This window comes from Papilio polytes, unplaced genomic scaffold (genome assembly GCF_000836215.1).
Source record: "Papilio polytes unplaced genomic scaffold, Ppol_1.0 DF823991.1, whole genome shotgun sequence".
NCBI lineage: Eukaryota > Metazoa > Arthropoda > Insecta > Lepidoptera > Papilionidae > Papilio > Papilio polytes.
Window position 1 is genome coordinate 1,433,648 of NW_013525213.1, and position 22,338 is coordinate 1,455,985.

At 32.9% G+C, this 22,338-nt stretch overlaps 1 protein-coding gene across 3 annotated transcripts in view; it reads left to right on the forward strand.

Moving 5' to 3' along the window:
- The window catches only part of LOC106101300 (protein spire), a 113,726-nt gene that overhangs the window by 74,444 nt on the left and 16,944 nt on the right, over positions 1–22,338 (forward strand). For all 3 annotated transcript variants that reach the window (XM_013280474.1, XM_013280476.1, XM_013280475.1), the window contains exons 4-8: positions 2,351–2,502; positions 6,341–6,544; positions 8,335–8,507; positions 8,638–8,701; positions 8,809–8,923. In XM_013280474.1, the coding sequence (XP_013135928.1) occupies positions 2,351–2,502; positions 6,341–6,544; positions 8,335–8,507; positions 8,638–8,701; positions 8,809–8,923 (708 nt within the window). The remainder of the gene's footprint in view (positions 1–2,350; positions 2,503–6,340; positions 6,545–8,334; positions 8,508–8,637; positions 8,702–8,808; positions 8,924–22,338) is intronic.

Here is a 22,338-nt window from a genome sequence, read left to right on the forward strand (position 1 = left end):
CGAACACCTATCTCGTGGGCGTAAAAAGTCTGCTGACCTTGAACTTTACCGCGGCGTACAAAGTCTGCCCGTGCGAACGCACGCTTATTGTACTTAATTTTGATTTATGCTCTTCTCGATATACTTCGCTAATATAATGTTATTATGTATGTTTTGCGTGAAGTCGTAATTTAAATTTGCTACAACCTTAAGTCGGCATGAGTAAAATATTGCTTTTTTTGTATCGACAAGTAATAACTTCGCTTTATGCTGCCGTCTCTAGAAAGTATAAATGTTATGCATGTAAAGACCACACATATTGAAATGCTATATTCTTACAAAGAAGGAAACAAATTTTAATAGTTTCTACACTATCTACAGTGGGAAAGGGCCCATAAATTACAAGCTGCTAATATTAAGGCAGCAAGGTTGCCCTGGTTTGTCATCATGTCGTGACATTTTGACATTTGCAATTGATAATTTGAAACTTGTAAACAATTATGCGGATGAAGTCGCACGGGAACAGTTAGTAAATATTACAGTTACAATGAGGATTTTTCTTCTGTAATCAACATCTAATTTCGTGTTAAAATTATCTGACATTTCTCAAATATTTATGCAAGAAAACAATTTATGTATAGATTTGTATAATACTTAACTTACTCTCCGTTATGTTTGAAGTTTTGTGAAACATGTTAACGTATTAAAATTTATGTCAAAGTTATAAGTCATTATAACTTGTCGCACAACTGTGCAGTGCACTTGTGCAGTTCTGTTAATGTGTTTGCGTTAACTGTTCGATAGTCATTAACATAGTGCGTAACGTCTAATTACGTTCCGTTAGGAGACATCTCTGGGAATCCACCACAATCGACTCGGCCAACGGTTTATCTGCAACGGTTAGTGAATGTCCCACGATGTGTTTATATGACTGGAGTGAAAAAAGAAAACTCTATGTAACCGTGAAATTCTACACGCGACACTTACAACACGTATTGTTGTCTCTGTTTTATTTATAGTGGATGAGAGAGATGATATGTTATACAAATGTTTTGATAGAAAACTTCAGTAGTACGATCCAATCAATTTTTATCTAAAAAAATCTCAGGTTTATGCGTGATTTACATGTGTGTAAAACAGTATAGCGATGTGAATATTAACAATGTAACTACAAAGTACCAGGCGATCATGACTAAGTCAGAGTACAGCTAGTCATAGTCGATTAGGCAATTTGCAGCCAGTAGGAAGACGGCCGCGCGGCGCGTTGACGCCGGCGCCTACCACGTGTCCATTCTTGTACGACATTTGCACTCTGACCACTATATACACATTGCTTACGATGTCTTGAAAATTATTATAATACATTATTGATTGTTATCTGAAAAATAATAAAACTGAAATGGATGGAAATACAGATTGGAGTCACTTAAAACTTAATTAATATTCTTTCTGCGTGCTAAATGGTGTAAGGCTTAGATATTTGAATAGTTAAAACAATGTTGCAAGTTCATTGGCAGCGGTTGCGTGATCGGCACGCGACAGCCCCATGCGCGGGTAATCCGTGACCAATGTCAAGTATGAAGCTAACGCCTCCTATTGATAGATCGTGTAAATGTGCGCTTGCGCAATCTCATATCGATATTCTGGGTACACTGGGGTGACCAAAAAACTATCCTTTTCGGTACTAAATTTAATGTGTAGCTGTAGATATCGGTAGAGGTTTTTGAAACATTGCATTTGAAGCTAGATAAAAACTTGATATTCTTTTTCAATAATATAATTAGATAATAGTAATCTTTGTATTCCATTTTTATGAAAAGTTGATTTGCAGATCGATCTCAACGATTGATTATTGAATTCATCGGTTAGACAATATGCATTAAGATTAGTTTGAAATCGTTCTATTAAAAGTATAATATATGGTAACCCTACAACAGCAGTGTCAATAAAGTATATCGAATCGTGATCGAAGCTTTGCAATACGAACTGGTCCACACGTGGCTCTCAAGGTCTTCGTTAATTTGAACGTGGATATTACGATATTAACTACAATTTCACTTGGTTTCTATTTATTACATCGCCAGCGAAATATGAACAAATTAAATTAGCATGTAAATTACTGTCTGGCGAAAAAATAATTGAAAGTTCTGTATAATATTAATAGTGGTAAACTTTCATCTATCGAGTACTGTTCCGAGAACTGATGTTCAAGTATCTATACAAAGAAGGTTATATTATCATTCGATTAAATTAAACATAACCTAAAAATCTTTATAAAGATTGTTTTCTATTAACATTTATATTCATTATTAAAGCGGTGATTTTCCCTGGTTAGTAGAAGTTAGACTAATATTGGGGTTGAATGTTTCAGAGGAGGAGGAGGAATGCGGCATGTCGGAGGGCTCGGAAACGTCGGAGAGCGGGCGCGCTGACACCGACGATGAAGGAATCGAGCGTGACGCCGAGCCTGCGCCACGTCGCACAACGCACTGCCGACGGTTCATGCTCAAAGATGTTATAGAGGTGAGCAACATGCAATACTAGAGCAAATTTGATGGGTTTGAACTTTTAGATATTACCGAATTTCAATAAGAATGCGATTAGATTTTAGAGCATCCTTCTAATAGAGCTTTCTTGTAGTTAACTAGAGATATAATAAAATCATTAATTGAGCGTTGAGTCACTTAGTATAGGTTTCTAGATCTAGGGCGACTCGGAGTGTGGATGAAATTCCTTGATTTGCAGTCCAGTGTTCTGGATGTCTAGTTTCAAATAAGTTAACACCTGTTACGCACCTATTCACATTTTACATATAGATAACTCGTTAAGTATACGCCTTAAGTTTTTATTTTTAATAGTTTTACTCAATGTTGATTAACGTAAAGCTGACAGTATTGATCAGGTCACCTACATAGGCACTAGCAGACGCTACCGACATTTAATAGGCCGGACTTTTCGTAATACGGTACACCTCGTTATCTCTAGAGATGAATCATTGGTATTTATTTATCTTCAATGTTGGGTAGCATGGCGTTTTTTAGCTATATATCTACACTCTTGTGAACATTATAAGGCTAGGGTTACATGTACAACAAAGATTTTGTAAACATATTGAGGAACTACTTTAAAGGTTATTTCAAGAGTTTTTAAAATGCTATCGTTTATGTAATATTAATAGATAATAAACATTAGTAATAATAAAATATTGCCCATGTTACTCACAGATAAATTACCTTTCTGATGGTGAAAGAATTTTTAAAAACGGTTCAGTAGTTTTTGAGTTATTTCAATACATACAAAAATACAAATCTTACCTCTTTATAATATTAGTATAGATAAAATGACTTCCCAAAAGTAGGTGAAGAATCTTTCTATTTACATTTCACAGAAGTACCTACGGCTTTACGATTGAAAAGGAATTCACCAAAGGAATAAATTTTCTTTGAGATTTTCAGCGAACCGTTTTACATAGAAAATAATTGCTTTGCAGTCAAGTCATATTTATTCAAAGTTTAAGTAAATATAACAAAAATTGAGGTTTTTTGTAAAGTACCATTTATAAATCATTACATGAAAGTGATTAAACTGCTTCAAAATGTTATTTTAAAATATAATATCAATATTAAATCAAGTAATATTTTATTCACGTTGTTGAATCTCTTAACTCATCGTGCGTGTAAGCCCGCTTTAAATAGCTCTTCAATATGACGTTATGTTGCGTCACACGCTGTTGTGACGTGGACTTTCACTGGTGTCAGATTAGCCGCCGCGGGCCGTACCGGACTTGTTAAGTGAATCTATATTATTATGTGTATTTAAATGTTACGATAGTAGATCAGTAGAGTGCATTTCCATGCATTTCGGCCTCTAATGCGAAGTAATTTATTCTCAACGTATCATCGCTTGCGTAATGCAAGACTTAAATATTGTAAGTTGATTATGGACGCCATGTTTTGAAATATTTAATGTGTCAGATATTTGTGACATTAAAATGAGAATGTTAAGTGACAAACGTTTTAAAAATGTCTGCATTTTAAATAATCACGATTTTAGAAAGCTTATAAGTGCACTGATATCTACTGGTTTCTATGAATTTGAATTTTACAAATGGAGCTTTATGTTAGTGTAGTAATACACATTTTCCGGGTTAAATGATGTCGTTAATGTAAGGCAATAACGTAAGTTCTATTAAAAGCTTTGAACAAATAAATTAATTTCTCTCAAAAAAAATCTACTCCGACAAAAACTACAAACAAGCGATCAATACCACTTTCTTTCTAATAAACATTACATCCCACACATTTGGACAGTTTCGATTTCGGAATGTCTTCTATTTTTTAACAATTAATTTAATGACTGATTAACGAGCTAATCTCAAACTTAATTTCTTAGAACTTAAAGATATGTTTTTATTGTATAATGTCGTGTTGCATATCCATCCATATAACCAGTTATATCGTTACAATACTTTTAAGGCGATGAAAGTAAAGTGCCGATTATGTATGCTAATTTGCGTTAAATGCGTGGATGTTGATACATTTGTCTAGCTTATATCTGCGGTTGCGTGTCTAAAAGCGCAATGAATTAGTTATCGTACTTATCAATAGCCTTTCACTTGTTTCAATCGCTCCATTATTTGAATTAATTGTTGTTTATACCCAACTTTTGATAGTGTAGTTAACTAGCTGTTGCTCGCGATTTCGCCCGCGTGAAATTAAAAAATAAAGCCTATGTTACTCACAGAAAAATTACCTTTCTAACGGTGAAAGAATATATACAAAAATACAAATATTTCCTCTTTATAATATTAGTATTGATTAAATACGATAGTTTGTGTTATTGTCCACATTAACGATGATTTCGAGTGTAAAAAATTGTTTTTTCTTTTAATTCAGGGGTATGTTCATTGACAAAAATATTCTTTGCCCTTTTTATAATCTGTTTATTAATAAGCTGGTTTTAACAAATAATGTAGGTAGATTAAAAATTATGTTTGAAATGGATGTCTTCTGATTAGGTTTTAATTTGTGTTTGTGATGTTTCTTTATGTTGAAATGTTTTATTTCTTGTGTTTTGTCTCTTTTATTACGTTTTTAACTGTTTTACGTATTATTTTTGAGAGGATAAGTGTTTCTGTAAAAGATTCTGGTAATCGTCAGAAAACTCTTAGTTTATTTTTCGCATTACGTTCTTGTGTCAATCGAAATTCGTACGCGTTGACAAACGTAAGTTTTGATATAATTTTGTTATTTATTTTAGTGTTTATTGTCATAAACAACCAAATCCCAAACTATAATTTACATACGTAAAGTAAGATGTTATCAAATGTTAATTTTATTTAAAGTGTCGATGTTTTATTTTTCCATTTTTTTTAGATTTTTATTAACTTATTAAAACTTTCGTGAGACATTATACTATACAAATTATTATTTATGTATTTTTATTCTATTTTACAAACTTAATTATTCAATTATTATTTTATAAAATTCTTGCCCTGTTTTATGGATATAGTTTAAAATATATATTCACATAGTCACACAGCTCTGGTAAATTCTGTCCGCTTTTCACCGGGACATGCGTACATGATGTGGGTCAAAACTTGATGTCCGCATTAATATTTCACTAAAGGTTAACCCTGTCTTGTCTTACTTTGCTACGGTTATGTTGTGTTAACCTATAAGTGTATATCACTCGTATTTATGATTTAAACGAATGCTTATTGTTGTTTTAGGTCAATTAATGTGATTTAGATCACAGTTGTTGGAAATAAAACTCAACCCTTTGAATAGCTTGCATAGAAAACTGCACAAGTCCAGCTTAACCTAGAAATGTGGCCTGGCCTACATTTGTTATTTTAAGGGTTCATACGTCAAGTCAAAATCGTTTAAATATATCACGGAATTATTCTGACTTTATCGTTGAGTAAAATTTACTTCATTTGATTCAGTTTGTTATCGTAATCATGATTAGCATATTTTCAATACAAAGGACGTTAACTTTTAAAAATAGCATTATCTTATCTCCGCAGAAGTGCAGTATCGGTTAATGTCGAATTATTGTTGACATTGAGAAAGCATATTGCAATTTAACGATTCAAGTTTTATAGGTTTTTAAAGTTCTGTATTGATAACGATAGTGTAGAAAATGATAAGAAGCTAGTACGATATTTAGGTACAGATACGTGCAAGTAGTGAATTAGTTATTATGCTTCATACTTCATACTAATATTATAAATGCAAAAGTTTAGATGGATGGATGGACGTTTGTAAGAGTTTGTAGTCTAAACGGCTGAACGGATTTCAATGAAATTTGCCATAGATGTAAAACTTTTAGTTTACTAATGTAGCAATTGTTTCTTCAGCGTTGTGTGTGGCACTGCGGTGGTGTTGGGCGGGGCGCGCGTGAGGCGGCGGGCGCGCATTACCGCGCCGTGTGCCGCGCGCTGCTCTCCGAGGCGCTCGAGCTGGCCTCGTTCCTGGTGCGTGTGCGTGTCGGCGGCGCGCGGAACATGGGCGCTGCGGAGGATTCCGCAACACATCTGGACACGTTGCACTTCTCAGATTGGGTACGTTTGGAGACAACTGCAACTGGGATTATGTTATGAGATCTAAACGTTCCCAGAGCCGGAGAATGATAAACCAAAAGTCTAGTTAGGACTTTTTTTGCGAGTAGACTCTTGATATAAAACACACTGTCTATTTCAATAAATGGTTAGTTACAAATAATTCTCTTGATTTCATGAGTACTTAATTCTCGAGCTATGTTCTGGCACGTCATAGATTATCCAATAACTGGTTTTAAATATGCAGAAGAGTTTCACAAAGATTATAGTTTAAACAAATATAAATATAGGAAACTAGGAATATGAAATACGCTAATCGGTTGTGACATAACTTAGTGTAAGCTAAGCTAACCAAGCTATTATAACTGCAGTAAATTTAGTAAGTAACATAAGTAAGCTTCAGTACACGTCGCCGTTTTCCAGGTAGTTTGCGTATCGTAAGAGGTTACGTAAATAAACAACTTAAGTGCCTTCTGGTAACTTAAAGAAAATAATGCAGTAGGTTAAAGTTACACTAAGTATAATAGTAATGATTTCAATATAACTTTATTGAATTTCAATTAAATATTTAAAAACACTTTTTAACTTGCGTCATTTTCTAGTAATGTGTTGTTTAAAATCCTAAATTGACATGTCACTACATGTCTCAAGTTCAAACGCCTGCAATGCAAATACTAATCGATTTGTATTCAAGGACGAAAAAAAACGTTTTGCAATGTCGCAAAAGTATATAACACGTACTGCATATATCTAATCAAATTGTTTAATCATTGCATTGCAAAAAGAACTCTGATACTCTAACATACGGTTTACTATTCGAAAATAACTATGAAATATTTTTAAGTAGTTTAAAATCAGTGAGGTAATAGGTTATGAAAAGCGCGCGAATGCGTGTGTAATGAACCATGTAATATTAATGGCGGACAATGATCTAGGAATTCTCTTGTGAATTAATTGCAAATGGCCGTGTGAACGCGGGAGTCACCTGGTGGACGCTAATGGACATTCCTTGTACGCTAATATTTATATTAGGTTTAGTTGTTTTCCGGGCGATTACGAAGACGCTTAAAATGGAAGGGATTAACAAATTTTATAGAATCTTGTTAGGAAATGTAGAATTTTGTTAAGTATTATTTGTGTTTGACGATAATTCTAAATTCTAACGTACATTTTTGCAAAGAGTTTTAGTCAAAAATTATTAACCTGAATTTAATGTATAACGTAGTTATATTAAGCCATTTCATAATATTGCAATAGCTTGCATTGTTGTCACTCAACCACACGTGAACCAAACTGGACAAAATGTCACTGAACATTTATTTACAGACTGTACTAAAATAGTATGTTGATATTTAATACAGCTGTTGTCCGTGACCTCTATTATAAGAGCCTAAAAGCAGCCCTTATTTTATGCCCGTTTCAAGGATTTCTTTCGAAGTTTAAATTATTTTTAATTGAGTAACTACGAAACGAAAATGTAAGGAATATAAAACACAACAAACTGTATACACATAAATATAAATCTTCGTTTAATCTCCTTTATAGTCAAACCGAAGGATTTGGAGAGCTTTGCAAGTATGTAATTGTGCTGAAAATAACATTGCTTCAATCAATATCAATATTGATGTTATTGTTTTATTTTATTATCATGCCTTATAACATGCATGTACTATTTCAATTTTAAATGTTATTGCTGAAGTCATAATTTTTGCTTTTTGTGTTCATCATCGGATGCGCCTGTATTAATTTTATAGCAAACAATAGTGACTGTTAATTGCTATTTATTTTCCCAGGCGCGTTTCTGGATGCAAGTGATCGGAGAGCTGCGGATGGGAGTGAAACTGAAGAAGGTCAACTATTCTAGGACCCCCATCGAGTACGAGTTGACTCCGTACGAAATACTAATGGATGATATCAGATCAAGAAGATATACTTTAAGAAAAGTAGATGGATCAATACCTCAGAGGTAACTTTTGTTGATTTTACACTTTTATAAAGGAATTTTTAAATACTTAAATGTGAACTTTATCACAAAAAAGACGTCTATTTATGCAAAAAATAATGAACAATTTTGTAATGTTTGTCTTTGTCAACAGTGTGAAGAAGGACGCTCATGCGATGATTCTCGAATTTATTAGAAGTAGGCCGCCACTCAGAAAGGTAAGAATTATATTGTTTAACTCCACATAAAAAAACATATTTTTTATTACTTACTTATATATTTCGATACCGTTTTTCATAAAAAATGTCATCTAATTTTTGATCAGGCCTCGGAACGTAAGCTGCCGCCGCCGCGAAGAGAGACCACGCCGCGGGAGCAGCTGCTGGCTTCCATCCAGCGCGGCCGCCCGCTCAGACCCACGCCATACTCGCGCACATACCGTGAGTACGCTATACTAATACTTGAATCGTCTTGATACTGTCGTACTGTCAATAATAAATGTAATACAGCGCCATCTGTCGTTAGTAAAATACATCAAAAAAAGTTTTCTTCAGATAGATGGCAGGCGTGTTTTAATGAATTACTGTTTTCTCCTACGATTTGAAATATTGGTAATTATTGGTTGAAACTTTATCCGGTTTTTTCTCAATTACAAAATTCGCTTGTTATTGAACTAAAAGAGCGATCAGATTCCCACAATATTATATCATTGGTGGATATCCGTTTTATAATTACGCTAAGATGTGAAAGTTTACTATTATTGCTTCCTTTAATTAACAATTAATCCGTTTAAGGAAAATGCAATATGGACTAAAATAGATTATTATTAAATTATTTTAGTTCCTTTCCCTTCCCATCATTTTATGATAACAAGGAGTGGGAATAGAAAGTGAATTTGACAGACGCATAGGAAGAGGAAATATTTTCTTTCTGTTCCTTCCTTCGTGGATTAATTTTGGGCAAGGTAACTGCAATTGTGTAAAACTGTGGGCTGCGATGGGTTCGCCATTTTTCGAATTTAGGTGGCCGCTTTCTCGTTTGTCACTTACATATTGTCAATACAACACTACTTCCATAGATTAATTAAGATAGAAAACAAATACGATTATCTACAGTTTTGAAAACGTTACTTACTTTTGAACCCTTGTTCCAGAATTCTAATCCTTTCCCGGAGTCCCTACCCTGTGCCTATTTTCCTTTAAGAAGAAATTATCATTCCCATCGAAACCTTCAGTATTTTATAAGCTTTTTGGTAATTTATTTTGTCTTAGTTTAAGATCATTGACTATTAATAATGAAGCGGCGAAGAAAAATTGAACCACAAATAGTTATAAAAAATATATCAGTCCACTGAGAACCTTGTAGATAATTTCGAACATATGTACGCGTTTTTAAATTATGTATTTCTGTTTAAAACAAAAATCAAACAAAACTTATTCTCATTAGTGGTTACAAAAGTACAGTACACTCTAGTATAAGGCAAATAATGTTTTTTGATCTTTCTGATAATAAAACTTAGTATTCCTGAATTTATTTTATTATGTAACTAGCTTTCCCCAAGCCATCCGCGTAGAATTAAAAAAAAAACAAAACTGAGTATCCTCTACATCTATAGCAATTTTCATCAATGTTCGTTTATCAGTTTAGGCTACAAACTCTACCGAACATCCATCCATCTAAACTTTCACATTTATAATATTAGTACGATAAGATGGCTATTAGTGCTTTTTAAACTCTAGTAAAGATCTTAATGTCCTGAAAACCAACATTGGAAGATCGTATTTTTTTTAACTGCACTTTTTATGTTATAACTATTTCCGTAGGAGCCGTTTTGATGTCCTAAAAGTAACATACGACTAACATTTATTACCCCATTGTGAGGTGCGTTTCGAAACTAGATCGTGCTGCGCTTGAATGCATCGTGATGTAACATTAGTCTAAAGACGAAGATAGCGTAAACCATAACAAAAGACTAGCATTATTAATATTTCTTGTATTGAACTAATACATAACCCTTTAGTGCGGTTTCATACATAATTCAAGTAATAATTTACAGTTAGAATAATTACCTTGATAATAAAAAAGCAAATAATATGTCGGAAAGGATTAAACTGTTGAGTTTTTAGACACGTTTACAATAACGTTTAAAATAAACATTTCGTTTGTTAAATATGTACATACTTAACAAATATATATGCCACGTGTATTGTGTGCACAAACTGTGTAGGCGTAGGTAAATATTATGATACAAGCTGTACCCGTGCGGCTTCATCGCATGAAATTGTGAAAACTTTATTTTATTGTTTACATTTGTTGAATTATCAATAGCAAATGTCAAAATGACATGACATGATAAACTTTGACAATCTTGCTTCCTTGATGTTGGCAGCAACTTATGGTCTCTTTCCCACATTAGGGTTTTTATCCAAAATATATAGCCCTAAGTTTAATGGCGGGAAAATATATAGCCTAAAGCGTAACGTGAGCGTAGGGCTTTTTATTACAAAAAAGAGTTATTCAAAAATACTCTGTAATTGCTGACATCTTAGACAACAATGAAGTGTGTGTTTACGCTTTATTATAATAGTATAGATTATGTTATATATACATAATAGTTCTCAAGTGGTTCCGCCATTTCTGATAAGAATATATTGGATTGATAGAGCTCTTGAATGATGGTATAAATTAATTAATTTTTATGTCAAACTAGCTTTCGCATGCGATTCCATCCGCGTGGAATTAAAAAAAAAAAGCAAGTACCCTATGTATTCTTCCTCTACATCTATACCCAATTTCATAGAAATCCGTCCAGCCATTTAGGCTACAAACTCTAACAAACATCCATCCATCTAAACTTTCGCATTTATAATATTTGTATGATATTTAAACAGATAAATATTGGACTACTAGAACTTACTAACCGCAATGTTTGTGTCTGCATTATTGATTAACAAACTCTTATAAATACTGCAATCAACTATACACAGTAGTTAGACTTTCAGAAACTAATCATAAGACGACTGCAACAGATTTAAAAAGAAAACATACTATGTAGCCTCAATCGTATTCGAACAGGAACTATGTCGCTTAGCAAACCTCTTTGCGTCACACCTCTTATTGCAATATTGTTCACATTCGCTTCACTTCATCGCGACCTTGCACACAAGATAGGACTACATTTCCGACAAATTAATCGCGTCTCTAGTGTTTGTGGTTTCGTATAAACATATATTTTTAAGAAACAAAAGAACGTTTATGTTTATCAAAGTGTAGTGCGTCTTGTGACAATATTCCGTTCTACGCATAACAAACTTTGTACAAAAACATCAATTCTGCTGTATTTTTTTATCTATTTATTATCAACCTAATGTCAATGTATTTTATTCTATACTAGCTGTTTTCGTGCGGCTCCATCCGCATGGAATTATGAAAATTTTATTTTATTGTTTACATTTGTCAAATTATCAACAGCAAAAGTCAAAATGACATGACATGACAAACCTTGCCAATCTTGCTTCCTTGATGTTGGCAGCAACTTATGGTCTCTTTCCACATTAGGGTTTTTATTCAAAATATTTACCCCATAAGCTTAATGGCGTGAAAATATACAGCCTAAAGCGTGACGTAAGTGTAGGGCTTTTTATTAAGAAAAGAATCAGACATCTTTTTGCAACAAAGAAGTGTGTGTTTACGCTTTATTATAATAGTATAGATTCTATATTCTATAGTCAAAGTTATTTTACAAATTGAAAGCACTCTATCTAATACATTGATATTTAGGTGACAAGGGTTACGTAATAGACTTTAGATGAAAATATAGGTCCGCGCGGCGCCTTGGCGTCTGTTCTGTACAGAGCATCTCGTATTGATCCATAGCAATAATTTACACTAATGTTATCTGTACTGTAAATAGTTAACGAATCAAATAGCGTTACGGTTTTATAACGTAATACGTTAGGTTTTTTTCTGGCTAATTTGCCTGATAATTTTGTGAAAAGCTATATGTTTGCAAAAACAGATTAATTCTGAATAATTATCTAATGCTGAGTTTCTGAAGTTTCAACATATTTTGCCATTACCTAGCAATTCATTAGTGATATATGTTACAACGGAATAAAACTCAAGTTACGTAGTTCTGAAACGCATTTCATGAAGTTGTAGAACCAACAGTAACGAGTTAAAAGTAGCTGGGAAACCGATCATAAGTAGATTAATTAGATTGTCTGTTATTTTAACGAATGATGACAGTTAGATTTGAAGATGTTTAATTTATTCCATATCATAGTAAAAATAAAATAAACACTAGCTTCCGCCCGCGACTCCGTTAGCGTGGGGTTGAAAAGAACATAAGTGAATAGCCTATGTGTTCTTCCAGACTATCCTATACATCTATGCCAAATATTATCGAAATCCGTTCACCCGTTTAATACAAACTCAAACAAACATCCATCCATATAAACTTTCACATTTATAATATTAGTAAGAAGTAAGATTCATGTTTATATCTCCGTGTCTACTCGTAGAATGAGTTATTAGATGTATTGAAGATATACTGTTATTGTTTGTTGTAAGTGCATTGGAATTAAAACATTGAATTTCTATAATTGTAAATAGATAGGCAATGACCAATATAGTACGGTCATACAAGACTAGTATGAAGATTGAATGTGGCTACAAAGGAATAGGAAGACCGAAGAACGAATGGATTGTGTGAAAGAGGATATGCTTAAGAAGGTTGTGGATTCAGATATGACGGCTGATAGAAATGTATGGATGAGCATTACTTTGCCGACCCTCCGTAGGAATAAGGGCAAGTTGATGACGATACGAGACTACTTTAAAATTAACAGATTATACTGATATTAATTTAAAAAAAATCATATCCCCGAAAGACTAAAGTTACACTTCACCTTGCAACCTCTAATTTTTAATATAAATTAAATGGCGTATAAAATAGATTTTTTTTTTGTTAATTAATATACGTCAAGGATGGAGGATACATTTAAGAGCCCGCGGAGGCCGTTTAAAAAAATCTTTATAATTACGAGTACTTGTTAGTATTAACAAAGATTAATAAACCTTGATTTATTTTACAAAACATACGCTTTTATTAAAATTGTACAAGATAATTATTTGTAGGAGAAACTCAGTGGTTGTCAAACTTTTCATCTTTTTAGAAAGTGGAATTGATGATTTTCTCAGTTACATCATTTTTATGTCTATTATAATATACCAATATTTATGTTTGAGTAAACCGAGTTTACTTTTATTAAATATTCGTACAAATTTAATGTAAAAACATGAGTAAACACAACTTTTCTCCAGTTTTTGAGCGCATCAAACAGTAACTCCTTAAACAACCAACAATTTGATTTGCCTAATTTTAGAAATTAAAAACAAAAATCTTCATGTTGGGAAGTCGGTAAAAAAAATTGGACTGAAACTAGTTTAATTTTATACCCCTCAAATTATATTGTGACTTATGTGAATTATCAAATAAAATATAATCGTAATTAAATGTTTACATTGCTAACCTTTTTTTTAATTGTATTTTCGCGTATAGTTTGAGAACCGCTGGCTATTAAGCAAAGCGCACAACAATCTCCTTCACCGCAGTCCGATGTTGACTCTGAAGTCGAGTGGATGTGTTCTTGCTTCGATTCTGATAATTGTGAAAGACTAGTTTAGTATTAAAATAATACGCGAGAATCAGTGTCATGTAAATCAATTTTCAAGTTTTCGTTTTAAAGGATGTTTTAATAATTAAATTATCGGAAGTGTGTGACTTATGTGGCTTCTTTGTACCGGTTTCCGATAAAAAAACTAATAGGATTTTATTGGAAACATCAATGTCAAACTCGATTTATATCGAGAATAACGGTGGACAATCGTGTGATTCAAAACTATTGTAAATTTTTAAACAACTATCGAAGTGTAGTTTTTATTAATAGTACAAACAGAGACTACTTTCGTGTGACAATGGGTGTCTGCATCGCGAGCACTTTAGCCATGGAAATAAGCCGTAAGTAATTTCATAGACGAAGTTTGCTGGGATTGCATTATGATAACACACTTGATTGTTTATTAAAAACCTTATCTATACAACATTAAAGTTTACTTTAGATTGACATGCGATAGTCACCAGTTTAGTTGGAAAATATGAGATGCGACGGTTTACATATTAATTAGAATGTTATCTGGGAAATTGTTTTGCTTTTCAGTAATTGGGAAACGCTAATTGGATTTTCCCAGTCTAGAGCATAATTGGTTATATCAAGTTATGTTCTATTTTACTATTTTTAGTCATCGATTTCTTTTTGTTATAGTAGGCCATAGCCTAGCCTCGAAAAAACTAAAAAAAACATAGTTTTTTCGAGTTGTTTTTTATGTCACTAATTTTCTGAATGAAGGATTTTACGTCATTTTAATTTAAGAGTAGTTGTTTTTTTTTAATTTAATTAAAAGTAATATAAAAACGTATCTATTTCACTATGTTAAACGTGTGCATAATTTAGAACAATCGAAACTATCAAGGCCACTATAAAAACATTTAGAAAGTATCACTGAATCGTATTATTTAAAATTCGATGTGTCGTTTGAATTTTAAAATTATTACCCAAAAGAAACTGGTCTAGATCCAGTCGTTCTGTGACCTTCAGAACGACATTGGTAATTTCGCAGAGCACGCAATCCTGCCAACATACATAATGTATTAAGTTACATCTTTAAATCAGAAATATATATACTTTATACTTTAAAGTTATGTATTTTAAAATACAGACATTCTATGACCCACTTAGCAAGGTAATTGACATGAACTTTGAAAATATCGCAAGAGACAATAATTTACGCTGTAAATGGCCAATTGCAAGTTCAAATTGCAATTGTAAATTATTCCTGCGATTTGGCAATAAAGGTTCAAAACTTCATAGTTAAAAAACTTATATTTTACTTTTAATGTGCAGGAAAGTGCAAAAATTAGTCTTTTGGGTTGATTTAATTCCCTCGTTCATAACGATCTAAAGATATAACCTATTCGAATTTTTCATTTTTTTAACGTATTACATCTCGGACACAATAACGGGCTATAAACAAAAAAAAAAGAAAAAACAAGTTCAGAAGCTGGCAGCTTATAGAAAAGGAATAATTTCCCAAACAAGATAACAAATTCGCTGTTTATCTGCCTGATTGCGGACCATTTACTTTTAACTAATCTAACGATTTCATCAGAAAAGCGAGAACAAATCGTTTCGCAATACTTTCGTTGAAATTGTTAATTTGTTACTGCTTGCCTTACTGCGGTCGGGTTAAATCGTGCGTGCACTAAACAATAGATAAGTTAATTAGAAAATTCGAACGATACCAGTAAAATTCTAATTTATTTAGTACTAATAGTCGCTTTAGTTTTAGTTAACACACTAAGGTTAGGTTTATGTTACCATTAGGAGTATCAGATTCCGTCAGTTATAGTTTTAAGTTCTAGGAGTATAGTTTCTTAGGATGGTGAAAGGAATATCTCGTATAACAAGGGCTTACTATAAATTCTATAGCTTGTAAAAGTAGGGCATTAGAACACCTCAGATATGATATAGAAATGTAGCGAGATAACATCAGAATACAGCTATTGAACAAGCATGTTCCGCGCACATGTACACGATTTCCGAGATTGCCTACAACATTGATGGCTGAAATTATTTCACAATATCAAAACATTATGTGTCTCTTTCTTTCTCTATGGTTTTTGACTTCAATGACGTATATTGTCACCGTTTTATCAAAGAGAATTCGAATGAATACATATGTCACTGCAGTCTCAACTGCATTGATTTTTTTTTTATAACATAAGGTGGCAAACGAGCAAGCGGTCACCTGAAATCGCCAAAATGGCGAAGCGACCGCTGCCCATAGACATCCGCAATTGCAGATGCATTGCCTATCCTTGTCCGACGGAGGAGGAGACGCACATAAAGAGCATATTTCCCCTTCCTATGCATCTCCTCCACTGTCAAATCCACGTCCTCTTCCCAACCTCTTCTTATAAGAAAAGAGTGGTAAAAAGAAAGGGACTTAAATTAGGCCTCCGGCACCACACTCATCAGACGAAACACGAAATTGCTTCCATTTCACGCCTGTCTTCTGTGTGGTCGTGGTATTTCACCGGGCGTGCCGGCCCATTCGTGCTAAGATGTTAAAGCGGGCACTATATATTTATATAAATGGATAGGTTTTTACTTCGAAAATATTTTTGCTTCGATTCGACTTACGCGCCTTAAATGTTATAAAAGTCATTTTATTTCTATTATTAGTTCCAATTCGCACCACCGCCAACAGCGACAGCGCCATGGTGAAAACCAAATAGCACAAAATGTAATTCGTACTTAAAATGCAATCGTAACTTGTTTTGTAATTAATTGCATTTAACGAAGTTATCATTAAGTTATCGAGGTCTATCATTCCGAGTAGAGAAGCCATACTATAAACCTATTAGTATGGGGTTAACTAGTGACCAGCCCGGTATGGCAGGCGGATTACTCGCCGGAAGCCCGCTGCATTGAGCACTGGAGCATCGACCGACCTTCTTTTAATACTTCCTATTCAACACTGAGTTTACACTAACGTAACACTTATACAGAAACATGTTGTGATCCCTTTCATTACTTTTAAATGAACAGTGATAGCCATATATTATACGTTCGAGTACATTCTTAACTTCATCAATACAGCTTACACCTACATGCCACTGGTGGTTGTGTCACCAATGGTCACCACAACTATCGGTTAACTAAAAAAAAACTAAATTAGTTGTAATAGAGACTTTAATTGAAGTAAATGGTAATTATAGTATGACCAAGAATATAAAATCACTCTACATATTGGAAATACACAGAAAATTTTGGAACTATTTAATTGTGTGCATTAAAATTTGATATAAAGAAGACGATTGGAACGTCTCCGTGCTAGGATGATATTGGTAAGGCTATACTAGACTATACACAAAGACATTTTGGTTTGCTTTATTGGTTTACGCTAAATGACACATGTTACTGGATACACGAAGTTGTGTACGCAGATGTAATCGTACCTAACGGTTATCGATACAACCGGAGCGCTCGTGTGTTTCTAATTTGCAAAAACATTAGAAAAAACCTATAACGGTGAAAACTTTATTTTAGAAACTAACTAGTATTATTAAAAATACAGTTGTTAGATTACGCCTTCAAAATAAAATGCAGTTAATCTTTGTCTTAGTAATATTATAAATGTGAAAATTTAGATGGATGGATGGATGTCTGTCAGAGTTTGTAGCCTAAACGGCTGATCAGATCTCGATGAAATTTGGCATAGACATAGAGGATAGTCCGGAAGAATATATAAGCTACTCACATTTGTTTTTTTTAATGCCACGCAGACGGAGTCGCGGGTGAAAGCTAGTCGTAGCATAAATTTAATAAAATAATTTAAATGGGTTTTTAATTTTTCATATTGAAAACTGCCTCTTTTATGAAATAATGAATGTTTTTATACCATTCGAAACTCGAGAAAACAATGCCAATGTTTCTTTTGTACTATTGTAGTATCGTATCAAAACACCGCGACCAGCCATTGTGCTGTTCACGGTAAATTAAATCGTTTATTTTGTTAAATGACTTTTGTTTTTAAATTTACATTTTGAACTAAAATAGGTTATTAACTTTTAACATGTTTACAGCCACCAAGATCACTTTATCACGTTTTATAGCGAATTATCTCGAGTAATATGTACTTTTTTATGGTGTGGTGTGACAAGATTGGATAAAGTTAAGAATGTGTACATTATAGGAAGTTTGAAAGTAGCGCCAGTGGTGGAGAAATTGAGAAGCAAAAGGTTAGCGTGGTATGGACATGTTATGCGACGAAATGATGGAGACATAAACCAGAAAGTGTTAAGATTGAATGTGGATGGCTACAAAGGAAGAGGAAGACCGAAGAAAGTATGGATGGATTGTGTGAAAGAGGATATGCTTAAGAAAGGAGTGGATTCAGGTAAGACGGCTGATAGAGATATATGGAAGAGCAGCACATACTGTGCCGACCCTCCATAAGGGATGTACTTTTTTAAACGTTAGAGAACTTACCGTGAAAAGATGACTCTTATACAAGAATAAACGTTTTATAGTAGATTATATTGTGCATTGAAAAAAACGTGCAAAATGATGAACAAATGCATCAATGGAAGATAAGTATATTATTAAAATTCAATTGACAATGGATGAATAGTGGTGTGCTTTAATCATAATTTAATTAATATTATAACAAAATCATTCTAAATTCTTTTTAAATGCATAGGAGAATAGAATAGAATAGAATGAAATTTTATATCTATTATTAGACTAATATTTATTTTAAGTACAACTTAACTTACAGTTTACAGGTTACAAACTTTGATTACACAGTTACGATTGAAAGTTTAAAAGACAGACGCTATTTTCACAATTAATTCCTAATAATTCATCTAAAAACAACTAGGCCGTCGATCAAATCGATTTGTTAAATGACAAAGGAGCTTCGCCTTGATAAATGAAAATGTCAGAATATTTTACTTTCACGGTCAAATCTATACAAGCTTCGTGCGTCTTTGAGCAAAAAGCTCGCAGGTCAAGGAGACGTTGTCTGGGTGGTTGCCAAACACTGCTCGTAATGGCCTGTCTACGATTAATTATGTGTTTTTGTTGATGACAGCTGCAAGGTGCTTCGCATATGGTTTAAAGATCGCTTTTTGTCTCTACGTTAGGGATTAAAATCTAAGCTTGCGAAATTGTGTTTGGATTAAAAGAATTAGTTGCATCTTGATATACATGATGTTTAAATTTCTCGTGATACTGTCATAAATTCTAAATGCCAAAAAATTTAATTTTTTATGGACCAATAGTTACGATCTTGCTCACGTAATTTTTTATTGATTTACGTACAAATATGCAAATTAAATTGTTATGTTTATGATTTTAAATATATGAAAATGCAATTCTATAATTAAAGATAAAATCAGAGTATTAACATATAAACCTGTTTTTATTGTAAATGTCAGTAATTTTCAACTGACGAGAAGTCATTTGAAAGTAATCGTTCGAATCGAAAAGTCTCGTCGTGCAATTTAATGTCTTCTTGCAAGCAAATAAATAACAGAATACCATAATCAGAAAACACATCCTTAATGTGACCATGAAATTACATTTTTCCGAAGTTAGTTCACTACATGTCCTATTTGTTAGTAGTGACCTCGCTTTCCTCTCTGTTATCTTTATATGTATTTTCTCAACTAAAGTTAGTCATGTATCAAGAAGGTTCAAAGACAGTTAAATAGTTAGTATAGATTTTTGTTTACATTCATATTTTTAATTGAATTTATATTTATAAATCTAAAGAACTTCGTACCTGCTGAAGTCAAAAGCAGGACGTTCGAAGTCGTCCCTATTGTTTTTCTCGCGTGCACGATATAGCAACATATTTACAATCACAAACTTGTTTCGAACGTGCTCAGTAAATGCCAAGTTACTTTGGGCAAGGAGAACGCGTTCTCTTGATACATTGTAGAATAGTGTTGCGACACACGATAACAGATCTATCGATATTTTTCCTTATCTCTCGTATTTCATCATTTGTATCGAAAAAGAAGACATAAAATTGACTTATATCTTTGGGAGTCACTCGAGTGAAATGTCTTTATCAGTTATTGTAATTTAGACATCACAAACACCACTTCAGGCCCCATAATACATGTGTTATTTGGGAAGAAAACGTCTGCTTGAGATTACTGTTCATAAAATTCATTGAAATTATCTGTACTAATGCTGCGTTGCGTGTAATTTTGTATTGCGTGGTTCGTAACAGCGCTGTATTGTTTTCTATAATCATAAATTTCTTCACGATGTGGCCTTAATGCGATGAAAATGTATCATATTGCAATTTATGAGGCAATACAACGTTTATCTAATAAACATTTTATCTTGAATTACCCGGAACACAAGCGGCTGCGGACAGACAGACAAAAAAATGCGATTATCGTTATTAGCAACGCAAATACATCATTTTTCCGAAATCTGGAACTTTTCATATTACAAACAGACATTCCAATTTTGTTATATGTATAGATTAAGTATTTTGTTCTTGATTTTATTTTTTATGGTATCGATGCGAAGCGCATCACTAGTAGCACGGAATCGATACGGCTGTTGTATTAAATTGACGTAGCAAATTGAAAAAACTATATTTTTTATAGACACGTAACGATGCGGATATTGTACTTAACATGAATTTTAATAGAAAACAACTTTTAAACATTACGTTAAAATTACCTAAAGAATACTTAACTTTTATCCGGAAGTTACGTTTAATCGTGGTTATGTCAGATAAAAAAACACTTAAAATTCTATAGCAAATAAAAGTTTGAATTTAAATATAAGAACATCGTTATTTCTAATCACAATCGTAAAAATTATTGTTAGGAAGATTTTTATGATAAATTTTATTATTTTATTAATTGAAAGTTATTTGTAAAAATACTGTAATAATTCAGTTACTATGGCTTATGTAAGAGTAGAAATTTTGACATTATATATATACTCGTAGAAAGTTAATTTACAATCTAATAAAAATATTAAGTTTAAATACTAAACTCTCAAAATGTCTTTTACAAGACACATTATCAGTTTCCCTCATCTTGTTACTAGAGTGATTTAAAATTCACTATATTGTTAGTTTTACAGTGGCATTAAACTCTTCAGTTTTAGGGTTCCAAAGAATAGCAATGAACTAATTAAGTCGGAACGTATTTCAAAACATAAAGGGCCTGTCCCACCACTGGTTGATAGAGGCTCAGATAATTATAAATGACGTCACTGTCAGATAAGGGAACAAAATCTGATATTTTCATCACATAATTTACACGTTGGATTGCTATCAATTTATAATTTGGTGGGACAGGCCCTAAATAACTAGTTACGGTGATTTGTAAGATCGTGTAGACACTGTAGAGCAACATCTGTATCGTAACAACGATGGGAAACTCGCTTACGTTATAGAACGATATTTCCGACAGATACCAACTTTTTCTCAACTTCACTTGTTAACTCATTCGACCTGAATAAGTCTTGCAAATTGTGGAACTATTTATACCTTTGAAGACAATAAAATATGAGAGATCAACTTATGCTGGTTTATGAGTTTCGACAGCTGCACTAGTATAAAATCATATTTGTTATCCCTTACATTCTTACAAGACAAGTTTGGTGTAACACATGAGACCATGTAAGTCGTTAAGAAAACAAACTACCACAATGACGAAATATGTAAAATACAATAGCATAGAGTTCCATATTCTGAAAGATATGACGGAAAAGAAAATGTAGAAAAATGAAATTAATATATTTATTCTATTAGTAAATTAATAGAAATTAAAGTAATAACGAATATTTCCGATGGACAACAATTTACTGGTAACCATTCCTTCACTTATTTCTGTAACTTGTAACCTCTGATCTTATATAAGCGAGTATTACCTTAAGCTTGAAGACCGGACTTCAGAAGTATTACGAGAACCTTAAAGGAGTTATTAACTATAGCTACAATATATGACTCGTCATATTTGAGTAATATATCACTTCTTTGTTACCGCATCTGTTAAAATGTCAGCTAGTCATAGTCATCTTTGGTCTTCAAAGAAAATGTCAGAATTTATTAATTGATTAGTCAAACATCTGTGTATAAAAACAATTTGAATATAAAGAGGGTTTCTTCAATACTTTTTCAAGAGAAAAAGGTTTTGATTCTCCCTCTAAACTCTAAACGGATCGTTCTAAAACAATATTCAGCGAGTCGT